This window comes from Penicillium soppii (assembly GCF_028829465.1).
Source record: "Penicillium soppii strain IBT 18220 chromosome Unknown utg000007l, whole genome shotgun sequence".
Lineage (NCBI taxonomy): Eukaryota > Fungi > Ascomycota > Eurotiomycetes > Eurotiales > Aspergillaceae > Penicillium > Penicillium soppii.
The window spans coordinates 2,411,149-2,431,824 of record NW_026643237.1 but is presented as its reverse complement, the minus strand read 5'-3'; the positions used below and the strand labels follow the sequence as shown (position 1 = coordinate 2,431,824).

General features: G+C 46.2%; 7 protein-coding genes across 7 annotated transcripts; 2 read left to right on the top strand and 5 right to left on the bottom strand.

Moving 5' to 3' along the window:
• Nucleotides 1–1,221: 1,221 nt before the first annotated feature.
• N7529_010193 (polysaccharide synthase) lies at nucleotides 1,222–2,719 on the top strand (the record flags this gene model as incomplete). Its single annotated transcript, XM_057245720.1, has 4 exons — nucleotides 1,222–1,247; nucleotides 1,309–1,752; nucleotides 1,816–2,158; nucleotides 2,471–2,719. The coding sequence occupies 4 exons, from the start codon at nucleotides 1,222–1,224 to the stop codon at nucleotides 2,717–2,719; spliced, it is 1,062 nt and encodes a 353-aa protein (XP_057093983.1).
• Nucleotides 2,720–3,225: 506 nt separating this feature from the next.
• Nucleotides 3,226–5,067, bottom strand: N7529_010192 (MDR family MFS transporter; the record flags this gene model as incomplete). The annotated part of the gene is made up of 4 exons (XM_057245719.1): nucleotides 3,226–3,994; nucleotides 4,071–4,341; nucleotides 4,405–4,833; nucleotides 4,890–5,067. The coding sequence occupies 4 exons, from the start codon at nucleotides 5,065–5,067 to the stop codon at nucleotides 3,226–3,228; spliced, it is 1,647 nt and encodes a 548-aa protein (XP_057093982.1).
• Nucleotides 5,068–6,883: 1,816 nt separating this feature from the next.
• On the top strand, nucleotides 6,884–8,007 carry N7529_010191 (alpha/beta hydrolase; the record flags this gene model as incomplete). The annotated part of the gene is made up of 2 exons (XM_057245718.1): nucleotides 6,884–7,423; nucleotides 7,489–8,007. 2 exons carry the CDS (start codon nucleotides 6,884–6,886, stop codon nucleotides 8,005–8,007), a joined length of 1,059 nt encoding a protein of 352 aa, XP_057093981.1.
• A 1,256-nt stretch (nucleotides 8,008–9,263) lies between these two features.
• Nucleotides 9,264–10,502, bottom strand: N7529_010190 (uncharacterized protein; the record flags this gene model as incomplete). Its single annotated transcript, XM_057245717.1, has 1 exon — nucleotides 9,264–10,502. The coding sequence occupies one exon, from the start codon at nucleotides 10,500–10,502 to the stop codon at nucleotides 9,264–9,266; it is 1,239 nt and encodes a 412-aa protein (XP_057093980.1).
• Nucleotides 10,503–12,495: 1,993 nt separating this feature from the next.
• On the bottom strand, nucleotides 12,496–13,973 carry N7529_010189 (uncharacterized protein; the record flags this gene model as incomplete). Its single annotated transcript, XM_057245716.1, has 3 exons — nucleotides 12,496–12,766; nucleotides 12,829–13,852; nucleotides 13,910–13,973. 3 exons carry the CDS (start codon nucleotides 13,971–13,973, stop codon nucleotides 12,496–12,498), a joined length of 1,359 nt encoding a protein of 452 aa, XP_057093979.1.
• An 840-nt stretch (nucleotides 13,974–14,813) lies between these two features.
• Nucleotides 14,814–16,826, bottom strand: N7529_010188 (uncharacterized protein; the record flags this gene model as incomplete). The annotated part of the gene is made up of 6 exons (XM_057245715.1): nucleotides 14,814–15,361; nucleotides 15,418–15,821; nucleotides 15,876–16,243; nucleotides 16,295–16,307; nucleotides 16,368–16,467; nucleotides 16,571–16,826. 6 exons carry the CDS (start codon nucleotides 16,824–16,826, stop codon nucleotides 14,814–14,816), a joined length of 1,689 nt encoding a protein of 562 aa, XP_057093978.1.
• A 1,420-nt stretch (nucleotides 16,827–18,246) lies between these two features.
• On the bottom strand, nucleotides 18,247–20,160 carry N7529_010187 (siderophore iron transporter mirB; the record flags this gene model as incomplete). Its single annotated transcript, XM_057245714.1, has 4 exons — nucleotides 18,247–19,178; nucleotides 19,260–19,602; nucleotides 19,665–19,935; nucleotides 19,988–20,160. The coding sequence occupies 4 exons, from the start codon at nucleotides 20,158–20,160 to the stop codon at nucleotides 18,247–18,249; spliced, it is 1,719 nt and encodes a 572-aa protein (XP_057093977.1).
• Between the last annotated feature and the right edge of the window lie 516 nt (nucleotides 20,161–20,676).

The following is a 20,676-nucleotide window of genomic DNA, read 5'->3' as shown; positions in this document are numbered from 1 at the left end:
CCCTACCTAGAGATTCGATGTTCAGGATCAAATCCATAAGCTTTTATTTCGCTATAGTACTAGTGGTAAAAACGTATACCTTGTGTACCTTGCGCATTAGGGCATCCGCTATAGCAATCTATGTAGTTCAATTCATCACTATCAAAACACAGATTTGACCACTGGCTTTCATAGACCTGGACGCCTTCGCAACTTTAGTGCCGAGGACCAATTTGACATGTGGTGTTCACAAGGGTTGGATACCCCGTCCATGTAAGCTCTCCAATGCACGGGCGTGCGTCGCCCGTATTTGGCAATCTTTATCAGAAATGCTCTGAAGAACGGTGGACTTTGTGAAACCTGGGATGAACAACATGACTAGGGATGCAACCCCGGGAGCATCCTGGGCTAAGAGAAGATCCTTGCAGAGGATTTTCCGCCTATGAACGCACCTAATTCGCTTGTAAATAGTGAGGGTATTCACTTAACCCGGGGTTGCCGCCGACCGTCGATTATAGTAGTTACAACTACGGTATTGGTTCCAATGATGCATTTAGGTCCAGCTGCAATACAATAGCCTAAAAAGCAGACTTGGTGCGGGGTCGTCTGAACCCCTGGCGTCTCAAGGTTTTATGCTGTTCTTATCTATTCTTGTTGTCCAGTCCAATAATGCATTCAGGTGGAGCTGGAGTAAGCTCGGCTAGTCTCACGATGAATAACCCGCCAGAATGGTCAAATTTGCGGAGGAGTGTGGGGAGGATCTCCCCTTCAGTCGCGGACCGTCCCCGTCCCTCCCGCTCCCCTCTACTGCCCGCCTCTGTAAAATATTACCGACATCAAGTCAGCACTTGTTGATCTCACTTCTCCTAGTGGCCGGATTGCTACTAGTTGCAACATTCGGAGGTTGCATGCGCCTAGACGGCTGGCTTCTAGTTTTTCAATGCTTCCAGCTCCGTCAGTATAGGCAAGAGCCACGTTACCTTCCGAAGTCGGCGTAATGAATGCTTGGAAAGCCCTCTCAGCGATGAATATAAGTATTATCTCATTTCTGAGGTTACCTCAGTCATAAATCATTCCAATTTCAAAGACTTGGGGCCCAGAAACCTTCTTGCCTCCCTCTATCTATCCTTCATAGATCTCAAGAGACTCTTCCATCAATGGTAGAAGCTCACTAATGTTCTCATCTTCTCAACCAAGATCTTGCGTACTGAAAGACTGCTTGTCCTTTATCTGAGATCGGAAATGGCAGTGGCTTTAGGAGCACTCTGGTGAGTGTTTTCACGCTTCAACACACATGATTTGGGAGTTGACTTACACTCCGTATTGAAGGGCCTGGAGTGTTCTAGACAAAATTGTTATATCCTACTATGCTAGAAAGTACAAGCCTGTGCCCTTGCCCAAAAAGCAAAATTACAGCCACGAAGACGTGAGCATTATCGTTCCGACAATCGACACCGAATCGACCTTCACCGAGTGCATGCGCCTCTGGCTCAAGGCCAATCCTCGTGAGATTATCATCGCAACCGTCGAGCGGAACAGAACCCGGGTCGTGGAGCTGATCGAGCCACTCCGGCAGAATGCTGACAAAATCATCATCGTGACTGCGCCTCTGGCCAATAAACGTCACCAGCTGATGGTCGGTGTCAAAGCGGCAAGCGGTAAAATCTTCGCTTTGGTGGATGACGATGTTTACTGGCGCGTCGATACCGTTGTACCCTATCTTTTGGCTCCGTTTGAAGATGCCGAGGTCGGCGCAGTGGCCGGCATACAAAGGTCAGACCCGAAAGTCAATGTCCACCCTGTGTATAGCGTATGACTGACTATGATTTCTATCAGTGCTGAGATCCCATCCGAGCGCCAGGATGCACGAGTCATTACCCCTTGGGAAGCAACTGCGACGTTTGACTTGAACCAGTGGAAAGTCTCTCGGGAGGTGCACTTCGCTGCGGATGGAGGCTGCTGGTGCTTGTCAGCACGCACACTTTTCGTTCGAGCTTCTATCCTCCAGGACCAGGGCTTTGCCGATTCATACACACAGGAGGTCATTGGCCGCAGGATCGTGAACACCGCTGACGATGTCGTTTTGACGGGGTTGATATTTGACCGCGGATGGAAGGTGTCGATCCAGAATACCCCCGAAGGCGAAGTTACCACCAACATTCCTCAGGACCACAGGCTTGTGTGGCAGATACTTCGTTGGGACCGGGGAAATTTTCGCACTTTCCTGGGGTACATCTTTGTATTCCCCGGCTATAGAAGATTGATGCAGTAGGTAATCCCCCGTCTTGGTGATGAGCCTCGTCATGGTGTTGTCAGGTTTTGATTGTTGACTCTCTACTTCTAGAAGACATCCATACACGACATCCAAGATGGTTGAGCGTCTTGCTCGCCCCATCTGGGCCCTTGCATACGTCTGGGCTTGGCTTCAAACGCTGTACACAGCGCCATGGATCGCGTGAGTATCCACCCACCGTGCTGCATACATGTTTAGATCTATCACTCTATCTCACACTCGTTGATCAACAGCTACGCATATATAGTGTGGATGGCCTTTGGATGGAACGGATGGCTTCCAACCTATCGAGGATTCCTCAAACGGTACCCCTATTGTGGACGTCAAGTGTGGGCGTTTCTGCTCATGGATTATATTGGCCCTATCGTCGATATATACGTCTACTTGACTATGAACAACGATAATTGGCTGACTAGGACAGCGGACATAAAGGATATTGAATATTAGAATTTTCATTATGTCTTGGGTATACAAGAGGTGATTGAGTTCCCGAAAAGCTGATGTTGAAATTTCACTAGTGCTATAAATATATACACGTGTTTTCGCCAAAGCTTTTGCGTACCTAGGACTTGTTCCCAATGCTATTAACAAGATATATTAATATGGAATTAGATCTCAATTTTTATTCATCTGATCAGTACTCAATTGGTATACAATACTTTTGGAAGTACTGTGAACGCTGCCTATCATCCAGTTCTGACCTCCGGCACAAATGCAACCCCCCACAGAAATCTGCACAAGCATTCATGCATTACGAGTTTCCTGTTAAGCACTCCAGAGCTGGCGTAGTTATGAGGTGCTATACGTTTTGTTTCCCGATTGATCGTTGCTTAGGTACTCTGCGGATTTGTACTTTATTGATTACAATGTAACGAGCCGGGCATGTTGACTGTCGAAGCCGGTCTCATGGCACACCCCCTTTGAGTTCTAGGCCGCACTTTGTTGCTATCAAGCTATTTCTCCACGGCTTCCTCGGCCGGATATTGGGTAACCTTTTTCTTCGAGCCAGGCAATTGCCGCCATTCCAATGCCCAGCTTGTTATCCAAGCAATGGCAGGTGTAGCAACCGCAACCCAGAACACATTCCGCAAAGCAGAATTAAATGCGTCAATGACGGCATCCATTAGATCTCGAGGAACTATCTCCCTGAAACCACTTGCACCGGCCGCCACTATGGCTTCACTGTCTATTCCCTGCAACTTGTTGAGATTTTGCAAAAGCCCATCAGTGAAGATGTTCTGCCCAACGCTAGGAGCCAACGCCCCTCCAAGCATCTGGAAAAACATGATCATGACAAGGCCCGTTGGTATGTCCGGTTTGCTGAGAACAACCTGCACAGCTAGGATTGGCATTTGGCTACAGCTGCCATAGCCAAGCCCAGATAGGATTTGAAACCCTATCCAGTGTCCACGGGGACTGTCGGGACGTATTAGTTGATATAGACCCCCTCCGGTAGCTAAAATGAGGGGCCCAATCCACATGAACGGGACATAGTGCCCGAATCTCGACGCTATGGACCCCGCACAGAGCATGCCGAGGCTGTTTGACACGATCAATGGAAGTAGGTTGATCCCCGAGTCTCTGGCATTGGTGTTCTTGACGGACTGGAAGTATATGGGCCAATAGTACGATTGCACAACTATTGCCACCTGAACGAGCATCATGAAGCCGCATGATGCCGATACGGTACGACTTCGAAAGATTCGAAGAGGGATATTCGCGCTTGGATGGCGTTAGCAAGCTTGCTGGACAAGTAGCCTCTATGTAGTAGGAGCTAAAGTTGCAAGAAGGAACTAACTTTTCTTTGCCTCGGAGTTGCAAGCATAAAAAGATAATCAAGAGTAGACCAAATCCGATCAGACACCCGAATACCTTGGAATCAGACCATGGGTAGACGATTCCACCCCACTGTAATGCCAAGTTCAAACAACACGTGGCACCGAGCAGCAGAAGAGCTCCCAGAAGGTCAAGTTGACGTAACTTCTGGTCCCAGGGTAGGTCACCCTTTACTGCGGGTGGAGGTCTTTTTAAGGTGAACCAGACCAGAACCAGCGCAACAGCTCCGAAGGCTTGAAAGTTTTAGTTAGCCATTATGGAAAATGATATGTTTTTCTTCACCGACACAGACATACGGAGATTGATCCAGAAAACAAACCGCCAGGTCAGCACCTTATTGTCAGTTATCGCACCACCCACGAGTGGTCCAATTGCCGATCCGATGTTGTACATGCCCAAGACAATAGGTGACAGCATCGCCTGCTTTTTCAAAGTCACGCAATACGACAGAATAGTTGTCGTCCCGCTCACCAAACCAGCAGCGCCAAGGCCAGAGACCGCCCGCCCTATGATAAGCGCCATAGAATTTGGGGCGACTGCCGCGACGATGGAGCCGATTTCAAAAACAGCCAGCGAGATGCAGTACACCCACTTGATGTTGTAAAATGTGTAGAGGCGGCCGCAGGTCGGCAGCAGTGCCATCTGCGCGATCAAGTAGGAAGAGCCGTACCAGCCAATGTCGTTAAGGCTGTGGAAGTCGCTGGTGATCTTGGGTATTGCCGTCGCTTGATATGAGAATTAGGCCTGATGCACTCTCCGCCAGACTGTGGGAAGGACGAACCTAGAATAGTATTATCAATAGCTAGCACGAGGCAGATGGACATTTGGGCCAAGGTAAAAGAGGCGAGAGCCCATCCTTGCATATATCCAGTTGCAGGCTGCTCTTCACTTGTGTTCGTGCTAATTACGCCCGTGGTTTTCACCGCAGGACGCGCAGTCTCCGGTGCAATTTCCATCATGCTTTTCTGAAGATCGCTGGGGTGGCAAGTGCTGTGGAAAAAAATGCGATGAACTATTAGCCGGAGTCTGGCAAGTTATGTAAAGTGAGGAGGAGTCTGCAGGCGCCAGGCAGCCAGCTAAGGACTGAATTATCTCTCCCACAATGGGTAAATTTCCTCTGAAAAAGTTGGTTCACGACCCGGGATGCATGGTCGCTTCTCTTTATAATAATAAGCGAGTGCTACGCCGCCCTTACGATGCGGGTTGGTGGGTTTGGATCGTATCCCTAGTCTGGCGGTCTACATGGCCTGCGACGAGTCAGGGGCTGTTTATTAAGCATGTAAACTGCAATCTTGGAAGGCTTATATTTAGCCTATTATTTTTTTATCCGGCACCCCTGTCAGAAACTAGCTTCGAGTCTGTTCAATAAGGACTCGATCGAACTTTTATCTTGAGCTATCCGAAAGGCCCAAAGAGGAAGGGATGCTGCGCTTACCTTGATGGAGTTGTACTATCCAATTGACTTACCACTCATAATACCACTCATAATGGAAGCTGTCGTACAAGAGGCTCTCCTGCTTTGCCGATTAACGGCCCTGTTGTGCTCCCCGTCTTGGCATTGCCAAAAAGTCTCAATAGTACGAATGAGGAATGTCTTGGCATTTTCGTATAAAAAACATGGATGTATAATTCGAGACGAGTGGTTTTTACGGAAATCATACCTGCGCACACAAAATCTGCCATTTACGAGGTCCTTAAATTCTAAAATTCTTTTTAGATGAAACAAGAAGTCGGGTGGTTTTCATATCCTCCAGGGCCCCAGATTTTCGTGCGGTCGTGCCCCGCACTCCGTACCCACACCGGTCCGGACCGCACATCCGAAAGCAATTTAAACCAAGTTATTGATAAGGCCATACATTTTCAGGTAGTTCCCGCTAGTGCTCGGATTCAGCCAAGTGTACGAACTCGTTTTTGGAAAAAAAAGATTGGCATCCACAGCAGACGGGTATTGTTCCGGCCGTACCATACCCCCCACGGAATAAAACCCGAGTCTTGCAGCTGGTGAACGATTTCCGATAAACCCTTCAAGAAGAATCATCTCGTCTTGATGTCTTAGTAATTCCTCCTTTTCAATATTGACGTAGCATACATTTTCGTTCTGGGAATTCATCTCATCGCACTGCGTTATGACCGATATCAAGGCATTGCGTAGCGAAACTAAATCTTCTTGATTCCAGCACCTAGGAAACAAGCGGATGGGTTCTGCTTTGACATGGAGGGAAAGATCAGCAAGAATTGTCCATCGCAAAGGATCAAGTCGCTTGACTACCTCGTAGTTATGATATAGAAACTGTCGCTAGTATGCACCTTGCTCGGATTGCCAGGAGGCTGATCGTTCAAGCATTTGTGTATGTGACCGTTGGAGGGACATTGGTGGGATAAAGGCTAACTGCCAGTTAATATGCAGGGCAGGTAGTGCTTTTTGTATGAGGTTTGAAGAAACTGTTGTCTAAATGTAAGTCCGGATATCCGCCTGTTCAATATTTGAAGATGCCGCCAGATTTGCAGAAAGGAGTAAGAATATATGGAGAACAACGATATAGTCATCTAGCATCTCAGGGATACCCCTTCTATTTAGTCTCGGGTACTATTACACACGTGTGTACGTATATCAAACAGCCAAAAAAGTACGTCTAATAAGCCAAGCCGAAAAGTCGCCGAAAAGTCACCGAGCTTGAGCGTCATCTTCATAGGTATATATACCTACGCATAGAGAGAATTCGATGTAGCTGAGCTACTATTACTTACATACATGAACACTGGGCAATATAAGACATGTCGGACATTTGTTTTCCTAGGCACAGCAAACAGCTTACTCTCTCTACCAAAAATACTTACGGATATGTACATATCCCGCCCTTGGAGCCATCAACCTCAACAGTCTTGTTCCTGCACGGGTTTCCATCCTCGTGTTACGATTGGCGTCATCAGATCAAGTTTTTCTCGAATCAGGGGTATGGGGTTCTCGCTCCAGATCTGCTAGGCTATGGCGGCACTAGCAAACCTGCCTCGGTCCTAGAATACCGCACTAAGCGAATGGCCGGGGAAATGAGGGAGATACTAAAACACGAGAAATTAGGCAAAGTCCATGCTGTTTCTCACGATACGGGAAGCATATTGCTTTCGCGAATGGCGGATTACCATCCTGAGCTACTGCTTTCGTGCACGTTCTTGGCGGTACCTTATTCGAAGCCCGCCGATCATTTTGATCTAGAAGCTATCAATGCAATGACAAAGAACATTATGGGCAAGGAAAAGTTTGGATATTTGAACTTTTTCATTGAAGAAAATGCGGGCCAATTGATAGATGAACACGTCAGTGATCATTCCACCACACGTTCTGATCGCTCAGTATTGACGAAAACGATCTCTCCGAATAGAGCGATTCCTTTTTTACTGTCTTCTATCCCGAGGACCCCGCGATATGGAACGATCATGTTGGTCCTACCGGTGCGTTGAAAGCTTGGCTTAGAAGCGATCACCAAGCAGAATTGGCCTCGTTTATAACAGAAGAGGTAATCATCTTATATCAATTTAACCCCAAATTATCTCAAGACCTAACGTTACAGGAACGGACAATCCATCAAAAGATTATGGAAGGGCATCATAAGTCTGCTCTAAATTGGTATCGTATGTTAGTTTCGAACTTGAACGAGGAAGATGAGCGCGAAGCTTGTTTATCTGGCAAGTTGTCTCTACCAGTGCTCATACTCAACCCGGCACCTGGCTCTTCTCTGGGCCCCAATATTGAGGAAGCGATGAGGGCAGTAGCCGAAAATTTGACTTTCCATGAGGTCCATACCCATGGACATTGGTTGCAATTGGAAGCAAGGAATGAGGTTAATGCTGCGCTGAAAAAGTTCATTCAAGCCTGTGATGTCGCTCTATCCAAGTCGTGAGGATGACAGTCAGGTAAACATTTTAGGATATGCAATCTCCCCTCTATGTATGAAACAGAGTTGATGAACGTGAAATCTCTTATCCTTTGTCCGTCAAATCCAGCGATGATAATCAGACTATACGGACATGTTATACCAGGTAACGGTGTAGTAGGGGCCTTACCCCTAGAGTAACATAGGGGATCTAGCTTGTGGAAGGTTTATGTATTGTTTCAATGATCGCTATAGTTCAACCTCCTATGTTTCGCTGCTATCATTCGTTGAAATCGCTATGCTATATCAGCGGGCTCATATAGTGCCTAACAACCCACACAAATACCACTTATTTTCAAATCGCTCCGACGCTTGTACATCCCATCATGCATTGATTTCGGCTGGGGGTATTCGGCAGATGCCGTATCTTTACATTAAAAGTCTTGTCAATCGTAATTTTCATGAAGATCACGTTTTGGAGCAGCCTGCTATCCAATGTAATCGGTAGGTCTATAACAGATATGTCGACAATGTTTCCTCATCACATCCCACCTTGCGTTTCAGAGTGGGAAAGCGCGTCGCAAATATAGAAAAGCTCGGATCTTTGACTGTCTTATCAATCGCAACCTCGACTCGACCTCTTCGACTGAGAGACGATGCGGTGAAAATGCCTACACAAATTCTGCATTGTGGCGCTGTTTTGAAGCAAAATTTAAGATACCAGGGTAAATAGTCTCGCCGAATGAGGCGTCCACTTTTTTTGAGGATGGTCTTCGGAATGGCCATCCAAGTTCTACATAGCGTAGGGAATTTTGGAAAGCAGAAACGATAGGAAACCTATCAGTGGGTACATATCTTTCGTTGCGCGGGAAAACCAGGTTCCATTCTAATATGTTAGAAGAAGCGTTGATCGTGCTTGCTACGCACTTAGCGAACAACCAGCTTGCCCGGGGAATGTGCACATCAAGGACTGGGTTTACAAAGATCGCTTTGGTATGAGATATGCCTTGATTCATTGAAGATTGTGTAGTTTGATTTCCGAAATATTCGAAAGTAGCGCGAATAGATATTACAAGAGCAATTTAGCATTAGTGTCTTGATAAATTCATCTCTATCCATGCCTTCCTTCATCAATCTGAAAACTAAATAGAAATAAATAGCAACAAGTCAATTCAACAACCTTCTTCATACCACCATACGTGCGAAATAATATAAGTCTGGGGGAAATGTGCCATACCCTGATCATTTGAAGTGAAGCCCAAGCTTGAAGCTGACAAAAGCCATTAAGCAAATGTTCTCGGTCGCAAATTCTTCAAAATGGGATCCAATGCATTCTTAAGGTCGTTCCAATCATCGTGTATTTTGGAGTCGTCATAATCTTGAAAAAGACCAAGGGCAAGCCCTTGCTCACGAATGTCACCCAATCTGGTTGCTCTTCGGTGCAGTGCTTCGATTGACTTTCTCATCAACCCTTGATATTTCTCATGACCCTCCAAAATTCTGGTTTCATATGCTCTCCGAAACACTGCATAAGGGCCAAACAATGAATGCAATATGTCTCGAAGAATTGCTTCGTTTTGTCCATTGTCTTTCTTTCTACCTTGGTATGACAGGGATGCAGGATGGAAGCCATGCACGACATACGCCATGTGTCCTTTGCCTTTGAACCGAGACACCTTTTTGTTTTGTGCACTATTCATTGATGAGCGCAGATCGCCGGCCTTGGTGTGCTTAAATGAGGCCCAGAGACTTGACTCCTTTGCCTTGAAGCATTGGCATGAAAGAATAATGGGGAGCTTGAACTCATGAATGAAATCAAGAGTCAGCTCAAACATATCATGAATGGCTTGTAGTCTTTTATCCGGGTTGTTTGTTAACCATTCGTCAGTCAGCATGGGAAACAAGTCCATGATAATTATATCGTCAATGTTGAGCCCAAGTTCCTTCAGGGCTTCGTCAATCCAACTGAGTGTAAAGGTTGTCCTGACCATTGTCTCAAATTCAAGAAAGTCATTCTTTGGATTTTGAAGCAAAATACATGGGAATTCGCGAATCCCACATAAGAGTCTTTTGAAGTTTCCAAAACCCTCCCGGGGTAGACAATGTTCCTCAACGAGCTTCTCAGCCCGCCTAAAAAAGGGATGATTTGGAGATATTCGTTCAATGGTTCTCTGCGCATCAAGGCCAGGCTGAATTGTTTTCTTCAAAAGCTCTTCGAGAGTGTTTTGGCTTTGCACAGTAGAGACATTGCTGGGGGTGGATTTCGATAATTTTCCAAATCCCAGAGTATCGGATCCGTTACTAAGAACAGTTTCTGAGCCTTGCAGGGTTCTAGGAATATCTTTGAAAGGGTTGATGCCAGACTCCGAGATTTTTCCAAGCCCTAGAGCATTGGATCCGTTGCTGATAAGGACATCCGAGCGTTTCGGGGTTCTAGAATGATTTGAGGAAGGGTTGTTGGGGTACTCCGAGATTTCTAGAGTCTCGAAACTGTTGCTAAGGACATTCTTCTGGTCGGTCATATTGGCTTGACACAAGTGGAATGCAAAGCAGTGAGATCAAGTAGGAAATTGATAGGAAGTGAGTAACCTTTGCAGCCTTATATATCCCCTCAGGTCGCAGTTTTGTTGTGCTACAGGGATTGTGATATGGCTCGGTCTCAACCTATTGATGCGAAGCGCCAACATTGGAACCAACAATTTATTCTTTACACAGCCACTATCTTCGTGCGGCTGGCGTCCACAACTGTATGGTTGGTAATAGACCTTAGTCCTTGGACCGGTACTTTTTGTTATTGCTGCTCTCGTCTCTCCAATCGTGCAAGGTTCTTGGTCATGAGGCTCAACATCTACAACGTTCGAATGCCATAATTGGCTGGAGAAGAGGCTCTCCACTTACGTAGCCAATAACCGTATGTCACAAGGCACGGCCCGTCACTGGACCGACTGTCTATTTCCGAATTTGATTTGGCTTAAATTTCTCTTTTCTGTATCTATTTATTGAGAACATAAGGGAAAACCCCATATTTTCGAAAGAAGTCAGCAAGATTAGGGGGGAATTGGTACGTTAGTGTGAATGGGTAGTTGGCCTGGGAGTGGTAGGGCTACATTGCAAAAATAATGCTTCTATGTATCCTCGGGATTAAATTATACGAATCAAGGGGAATCAACATATAGATGGTGCAGGCACATATATTGCGTTGTAGAGTGTGTAAATATTGTTGGATTGTTGGAGATAATCGAAGCTAGGCAGCCACAACCTTCAAATCAATAGGGCGAGCTAACAATCATCTATGTAATTCAAGCCTGCCGCATGGGGCTGTTTGCCTGGTGAAAAAACAATGAGCACTTATGTTGCAGCCTATCAGCTGAATTCGAATAATCTTCACTGATTGCCCCAAATTATACCCCTGGAATGCCACAAGCGTTTAGATTGAGCACAGCCATCAGGGCGATAGTACATAGCAGTGCGGCTGAGTAGTATTCGACTTGGTAGTTGCCTTTGTCACACATGACACTTTGCACAAGTACTCTGCAATCTATATGGAATCTTCGAAAGGTTAAGGCAGCATCCGTGGCCTTCAAACCCTTTTCTGATCCCAAGACATTCTGCATTTGCTCTCTTTATCTCAGCCGGGCTTAAGCATAGGTTTTGTAATTTTTGGGTCCATGATCTATGCTTGGCCGGTCTTGGGATGGTTGATATTAGTCGATGCGTATTCTGATTTATTTTGATGAAATTAAAATAGCAATAGACCACTTGATGTACTTTGTACACTGAAATAATGACCAGAGTGTTCAGATTTCTTACAAAATTCCATTTCAGCTATTCAATCGCAAAAGTACCCCTGCATGACTAGGCGCTGGCTAGACTTGCGGGGCTGTACAATAGGCACTGCCTCAACATCTCTGATAGGCAGTCTTGCAGGCTGCACTCACCTGGTATTTTCAAACCCCATCGGCTTCAGCCATGACGGTAACCAAGGGCCCAGGAGGTGGAACTTGAATTTTGAGGAGCGGCCGAGCGTTTTTAGGAAGCATGGGAAGTCTGGGTCTGAGTGTCTTTGGCGAGTCAATTAATCTAGTCCGGCTACCGCAGGGCGAGTTTGTCATGTTACTACCCAGTTGCCCATGTTTGAGCCATATCCTTTTACAGCATGCATACTAAGTATATCTTCATTTATCAAATCCTCGAGACTCCGGTTACATACGACTATAAGGTCTGGAGAACAGGGCTTTCCATCTGCTCTGCCCAAGCCACGCCGGTGAGTTAGTACTTGGATGAATGACCACCAGCGAGTCCTCTATCAATGTTGAGTCTATGAGAGCTTTTCACGGAAGAACTGACGATGGGACCTTTTGAATAGGCAACAGGGAAGTCCGCATCGTTTTACACCACATCCGAGATAAATTCCGATTCATTCAATACCAGAGGCTCAAAATTAAAAGCAATGTTCTTCAACTATACAGTTCACACTTGTGTTCTCAGTGCGCAGTCCTGGGATTTGCAACCTTTTTATAGCATCCATGCGAAAATCACAAAAGCACTGACAGCACTGAGAGAAATTGGTGCATGGGTCCGGGTGGTGCCGCTGGTAGGTTGCGTCGAATTTCGGCAAAACATCGCGCTTCTAGCGCTCGGCAAACGACCCGAGTCCACAAGCTCCGTAAATGGCGTGCAATTGAAATGGGTAGAGTTGGCTGATGGAATAACCCGAAAGGTCTTCAAGGCTGAAGGAGGAAATTGACTATCCAACGGGGCCTTTTGCTGGACCACAAAGGGTTCACTGTTCTCCCAGGTAAGCTTTTTTGACCACTCCGTGGCTGCAAGCGAGGGAAATAAACATACAAGAATGCGTTTCCTGTAGTTACATCCACCATATCAATGTATGAGACATTCCTTGGCCAGTACCACGTCTGAATGCGATTGCCTTTCTCGTCATGGTCGTATATCGACGTCAAATTTAACTCTGGGGCGGATGAGATATGAAGTTCAAAACCGCCTGTCCAATCTAGGGCTTGAGGGGGAAGGATGATGGATTTCATAGGATGTGTCTCGGCGCGTCGCTCAATCATGAAAGAGCGGAGATTGTCAAACGGTAGTTCCAGACGAGTGATATCAACGGAGCTTGATATCACTAAAGTATCAACCTCGAGTGTATTGACCTGTGCACTACGCTTAAGATCCGTAACACCATCAGAGAGCCTGAGTTCTTCGACGGCCATCGCTGTTGTTGAGGAGCCTCCCAGAGTGACAGATGAATTGTCCTTGATTATGAGGTATTTTGCAGACGTGAATCCAATAGGAATATTGTCGACGTTTGGGAATGGACCTTCCAACGTCGCTTCTCGCAGATTGAGCTGATTATCAGTCAAACTATCAAGCGAATTAATCTGCATCGGGTGAATATGCAATTTAGTCACATTGCGCAACCTTGTGTGGTGGAGCGTGGTGAGATTTGGGGCTGAAAGCGTAATGGTTGACGCGGTATCCAGACTCGTGATGTCCAGGTACTTTAGATTGTAAGCATAGTCTCCTGCCTCAAAATAGTCATTCACGCGTTTGAGATTGGGAAGTGTGAGGTTCATTATTCTAGTGTCATAGGCTCCAAACTCGACTGCATCGACTCCTCTCAAAGATGAACTGGAGAGTGTGTAATAGGGCTGAGTGGAATATTCGTGCCGGGAAGCAGGATATTCCCCAAGGGTGCCTGCGATCAATTCGATACCGTCGAGGTTGATATGTACAGTGGAGTCGCCGTCAAATGGACCGATACCAACATGACCAATGACGATTGGACAGTTCCGACGAAGCGCATCTGCATCAGCTTGGGATCTGATCCAAGTTGAGTTGCAAACAGCAGCGAAGGCATCTGAAGATATAAGTCTAGATACTAAGGAAGTTAAAAAGGAAGCGAGAGTTTACTTACTGGAGAAGCATATCGACACCGCTAGCAGTTCTGCGATCACCGATGCACGGGAAAAGCCGAACATGTTGAAATGATTGATGCGGAAAATTGCAGATCACCGTTCATAATAGCCGCAGGACGTGGGGCGTAAGTAGAAATGAACTAACTCATCCTGAGCCCCTGAGAAAAAAAAAAGTCGCAGGTGCCACTTCCGGGCGGCATTAGTTCAAACATGCCAATTCAACAAACAGATAACGTAACATCGGGGCTCTGCCAGGGCTCTTTTAGGGAGATCTGATTGGGGGCAGGGAGCGGAAACCAGGGCGCCGAGCTCTTGGCAGCCTTGGAAACGTCTTGGCCTCGCTTTTGCCTAGGGAATCAGGCCGCGTATGACTCGACATCCCCACCAACTAGGTTCAGGGCTGACTCACAAATATAATGGTAGCTTTCCTTTTGGCTTGAAATCCTTGAGGGAGATGGACTTGCTTTGGGGGGTCAACTGGGACCAGAGGCATACGGCGTTGGGTCTTTGCTACTACGAGGCGATCTGAAATGAGACTTTGCCTCCTTTCCGTCTCACGCCTCGCTGAATTAGTCTTGGAAAATGAGATGGTCTCATGTTACCTGACTTGCTCTCTAGACATTAGCGCTTTGTCTGACTATAGCTACGGCAAGTCGTACAACAAAGATATTTTTTTCAATATCGTAGGTAAAATATTGCGCACCCACAAATGAGTTCATTTAATGGTCAGTATGAGCTTTGAAACGATAATAGATATAAGCGACTATACGCATGACCGAGAGGCCACATTAAAGTTTTAGGGAGTATGTAGATCGAAGGCGAGGGATCTTTATATAAAGACTGTTCATCAAGCCATCATGTCAGAGATGTAGAGTCTTGAGATCCGATCCACGGTTCAGCGCTTCACATAGCTTGCTTTCCTTGGGTTTCGATTGGCAGGAAAATCATCGCCACAAAAGAGGCCAAGATGAGCGCGCCAGCGGCGTAAATTGGCGCAATGGGATCGGTGCTAGCATAGATACCGATAATCGGGGCCATAAGACCGGCGATCCGATTCAAGCAGCTAGCAATTCCAGATCCGGTGCCTCTGTTTGGTGCGGGGAAAACTTCGGGAGTGTAGGCATACAGCACACCGTACATGATCATTTGGAAGAAAGACTCAAGACAAGAGCACACGAGTTGAATGTTGGGATCTTTGGTAGCTGTGAAGCAGAATAGGAGGACACCCGTGATTAGGGTGGAAACTGCCATAGTGCCCTTGCGGCCAATATACTTGATATCAACTGTGACCCAGCCAAGGAGTGGGCCTGGAATTCCACAGACAGCAGTAATGGCGTAGTTGCGATAGGTAATATAGGTGGAAGAGTTGGCGCTCAGATATTGAGGAAGGAATGCGTTGAACAAAGTGTAGCCCATTCCAATGCATGTCCAGCAGAACCAAATCAGGATAGCTTTCATCAATGTTAATAAGAATGCCAATAAATGAACCAAGGAGTCAGATACTTACTCGAAACGGCAAGACGCTTTGTTCGGAACAAGGGCTTGATTTGTTGGACAGAGAATCTTTCAAGGGACCTTTTGATGATTTCTCCGGTAGACAAAGACTGCTTCTCCTTAGCCTCCTCGGGGTATCCACCAATTTCGTTCAATATTTCTTCGGTAAGCCAGGTAGTAGTCTTGTTCTTGTGGGCAATTCCTTGGACTGCAGCTACGGCTTCGGCTTGACGTCCACGCGAAACCAAAAACTTTGGCGACTCGTACAGTGTAAAAAGGAAGAATCGACAAAGGAACATGGCGAAGGTGATGGCGCCTAGCGTCAAAACAAGGTATCTCCAGCCAAAGTTGTTTGCCTTGGTACAGGTTGCAAAGCTCTCACAAGAATTGCTTGGGATGAAAGCCCAGGCAAGCATACTGGTCAGGTATTAGTTTGGAAGACCACAAATAGAAGTTGTCTTGAAGACGAACCTAGCAATCAGTGTACCGACAGACCACCATGTGGCAAGTCCACTCAAGATATTGGTTGAGTTGGGAGGCAAGCACTCCAGGAAAACAGCCGCATCCACGGGCAGGTTTCCGCCGACACCCAGACCCAAGCAAGCATATAATGCACAAGTGCCAATCCAGTTAGGTCCACCTCCAGCGGCGAGACCAAAGGTACCGCAAATGCAAAGAGTCATGTTAAAAGCCGGACGGCGTCCAATGGCATCGGAAGCAATACCCCAAAAAGAGGCACCAACAATAAGACCCACGAAGAGAGCACATGTTGCAAAGCGAGATTCATTCTCGGAGATACCAAACTCTTTGGAAATGGGCGTTAAAGTGAGTGCAACTCCCTACATTTGATTAGACCACAGCTCCAGAATGAGCAGAAACACATATCATACCTGTAGCCAAAGGCTAAAAACGAAGCCCGTTAGAAAAATGATTAATAAAATCGTGAATTCAGGATTTGCTTACTTGTCTGCAACCCAGCCCATTCCACAAAGCACAAAAAGACCCCATTGATAGCGTCCCATACCAATATCCTGGACTGCTCTGTTGATCACTTTTGCCTTCCCTGTAAATTATCGTTAGATCTAATACCAAGCATCAAAGTTTGGCGGCGAAAGAATGTCTTTTCCGACTTGATAAGACAAGACTGGATAGTCATATAAACGTACTATCGTAAGCAGTGTCATGGCCTGAAGCATGAATGTCGGCTTCAACTTCTGCCCTAAGAGCTTCCAGAGTCAGTGTGCTACCTGCACGAGTACCAGCGGCACCCTTCTCCTGGGAAGATGCCCTGTCGAGACCACTGTTGGAGTCATCGTCCTGGTTGTCATTTGCTTTCGGAGGCGAACCATGGGCTAAGGGAACCACAACCTCGGGGAATGAGCGTCGCTCCCGATTGGCGAAAAGATCTTTCCAATTCGGCATGTTGATTAGGAATTTGATATCGCAACAGGGCAGCTGTAAGATTGAGTCGCTTGGCAAATTGACCGATTGTTGCAACGGATGAGTCGGTTTGTCGTATATAGCTCTTGCGTGAGGGCTAGATCTACCGTTCTGCTTGGGGATGTTGTTACTAGAACCTTTCACCAAGTCTAATGATAAAAAGTGGCGCAATGGAAATAAAAGTCGTGGCTGCAAGGGCTGTCCGAGACTGATTCGCAAGTGTATTCCGAAAAAAGCGCAATGGAACAAGGGAATGCGAATGCAATCAAAGTTGGCGCGACGGGATAGGATGCAACTATTTGCTGCTACTTCAGAGCCTTGAACTTTTGCGAAGCTGTTGAGTGAGATCGAGTTTGTTTGGAGAATGAACTATATAGTCGTGTCTCGTGCTTAGTATCGTGAGAGTGAATGCGACAATACGTCGAGCCAGATCAGGGTAGGCAATGTCGCAAAAAGCCAAAGAGGAAAGATGAGAGTGAGAAAAAGAGCAGAAAAGAAGAAAATCCGACTATATCACTCTACAGAGCTGGAGGGATAGAGCTTGAGGTAGCAAAGGCTCGGCGAAAGGGGAATTCGCAATTTATAAAATGTTCGAAAATCTCTCAAGTCGTTAGATAATATCAAGCCGATGAGTGGACTGATGGGTGGACCTTGTATGATATTGACCAACCACGCTGCATCCATGTGGCCCTATGGGTCAAGCTCCAGCCTCTGATGTAGGTGTGTCCGCCAAGTCTACCCACACTGGGTCCAGCGTACCTTTCCATATTGAGCAGGACGATTGAGATCCGTCTTCGGCGGCCAAGAGTCTTAAGCGAGGATAGGTTCAAATACACAGAGCTTTTAGTTTCGAAAAACCTGGTTTTATAGCACGTCTTTCCACTTTTCTAAAATTGACTTAGCCGGCGAAAATATTCAATTCACTTAAAACTACAACATATTGATGTCGGTGAGCCCCAGAAGGTCTTCCTTCAAGGTTTACTTACGCAGGGTGCGAAGAAGATTCAGCACACGTCCGATGTGGACTGTTCACGGTGGGTCTGCCCGCCCGCGGAATTTATGCTGACTAACCCCGCCCCGCCCGAGCCATTCTCGGGGACATCGTCGGGCCGGCGCATATCCGGTTGCATTTGGACAGTTCACACCTTCATTTATCACTTCTGTTGAGCTTGGTAATTCCGGGCTCTCGTGGAAAGATTTCTTGTTAGCTCTTTTATTATCTGTCATATTGAAATTCCATGCATTGGCCCAAGAATTCCAATCAAACAAAGGTAAGACAGTTCGATTCCATCAAATACCAGTCATGCTTGAAGCACCTCTCTATGTTACCCTGTATAGTATAACAAGCATGTGCGTGGCTATTTGCACGCCATTCGGTAAAGCCTCACCTATCTATCTTCATTCAGAACACGACCTGTGAGACATTTCTGTTGTCTGAGACTTTGATGTTCTTCATCATCAGTACCCATGCAATGGATAGGCACATGATTCCAGTACCAGTGATCAACATAATTCGCTGAGTGAAGGCATACGCATCTTGAATGGCGATGCGAGTGATTGAGCCCATGGGGTAGCTGAGCTGAACCTCCAATGACTCGTAAATTTCCGACCAGGCTTCCTTCGTCTCAGCCGGAAGATACTCTCGCAGTTTCCGAGGGAGTATATTGGTCCAAATAGCGCCTGAGACACTGTTACCCACAGCACCACCCAGGTTACCGAAGGTGCTCAACAAGGCCAGCATGGCTGCGTAGTCTTCATGCTTGGAGGCGGCAAGAACCGAGACTTGCTCAATAAGGATCAAGGTACCCCCACCAACAGCCAGGAAGATCTGACACATGCACATATACCCAACGCTGTGACCAGGAGAACGGAAATAAATCATCAGTCCACTAGCTAGAATGTACAGGGGAACGGCACATAGCAATAACCACTTGAAACGGCCGGTCACTCGAATCAAATAGCCACACCCAATAAGCCAAACAGGATCCATGAAATCGAAGATAGCGCTGATGTAACCGGCTTGAGTGAGGCTGGTTCCGTAGACAACCTGCAGAAATGAAGTGAAGTAGGTTGCCCAGCAATAATATGACACCTGATAAGTTATATCAAGAAGACAGGCACCGATGACAGTGCGGTTGATGAGTAAATGAGAGGGAATGAAAGGCTTTTGTGCCCCCCAGCGCTCATAGGCCACAAAGCCAACTAGAACGAAAAAGCCAACCACCATCAGAGCAATAATTTTGGCAGATTTCCATTCGTCTTCGGTGTTTCCAGCAATATTAAAGGAAATGAGGAAAAGAATCAAGCCACCAATCATGAGAAATATTCCAATCACTATTTATTATAGACCCTTGTATTAGCTTCGATTGTTCAATTCAAGAAGACATAATGAAATCTGTGAAAAAAAAGGCTCACCGTCAAATTCAATTATGTAGAACGTAACACTTTCCCCCCAAGTACGGGCAACATGTGGCTTGTACTGTAATCGCCCCTCTTTGTCTGCTTTCCGCTTGGCTAGCTCCCAGGTTATGATCAATGGAAGCGCGATGACTGGAAGAATAATGCAAATTGTTCCATAGGCCCATCGCCAGTTGGTCTCATGAAATTGATTAGACAAGGGAGAACCAGCAAAAGCGGTGATAACAGAGGGTGAGGAAGTAAAAGCGAAGGCGATTCCTCGATTGCGCAACGAGGAGGTGTCGGATGTCAACACATCGACACAGAATATGACACCAGTGAGACCAACTGTGTAAAAGGCCTTGAACCAATTAGCTTTTAGATCGGTTTACGGAAGATTCATATGCAAGATGTTAAGAATACCTGTGCAGCGCAGTAAGTGGCAATGTTGGTACAGCTAGCCATCATTATCAGACCCATTATGGCGATTAACACCATGATACCGATACCCACGGTACGATCCCAGATATTTAAGACTTTGGCGATGGGCATTAAGCATGCCGCACTCATAACACTGGTGACAACACTGATCACTGTAAGCAGGGAATGCTCCGAGAATTCGCTGGTGATGTATGCCGAAAGGTTCGAAGTCAAGCTCGATTGGAGTGCATTGACAAAATACAAAAGCCACATGCTGAATTTTTTGGAATATGTTAGAGAAATGGAAGTTAGAGTCTTTTAGTAACAACACTTGCCAGGCATATACTGTGATGAGGGAGCTTTTGGACCACGAAGCGGTGATTGCTTCCGCAACACGAACACCATCCTGTTGATCTTGCTCCTTTACCACTGACAAGTGATCCAAAGGTAGTGGATCCTCACACACCTCGGTGGTTTTTGAAGGTTGCTCATTGACCATGATGACTTCAATGAATAAAAATTGAGCAATTTTGGCTCAGTATAGACTCAGCTAGGGATTTTGGTTTAATTGAAGACAAGTTTTACTGCTTCCGATCATACCGAGTTATATAAAATCTTATTTGGATGCATGGTTTCTTTCGGACAAAAGATCAAAGCAGTTAATGCGATCAAATTGTGGAGCTGTTTTGACTAGTGTAATTTGAGGATGGTCTCACTTGTTATAACGAGTTCATGGTTACACCAGGGACCACTTAATCAAAGGCTAAGGATTTTCCCACAGTGTGGGCATCACGATGTGAGACAGCCACAAACCACAGCACTCAGAAAGCATTATGTTTCTTACATGGCTTACATAGACATAGCATTGGTAGTTTACCAATGCTTGCTAGGATGCCCAGCCCTGAATCGGCAACGTAAGAATTGCAAAGGTCTGAAAGAATAAGGTAAATAAATGATATCCGAGAAACTTGGTCAGCATGCTGGATCTTATCAGATTTTGTAATTACAGTACATT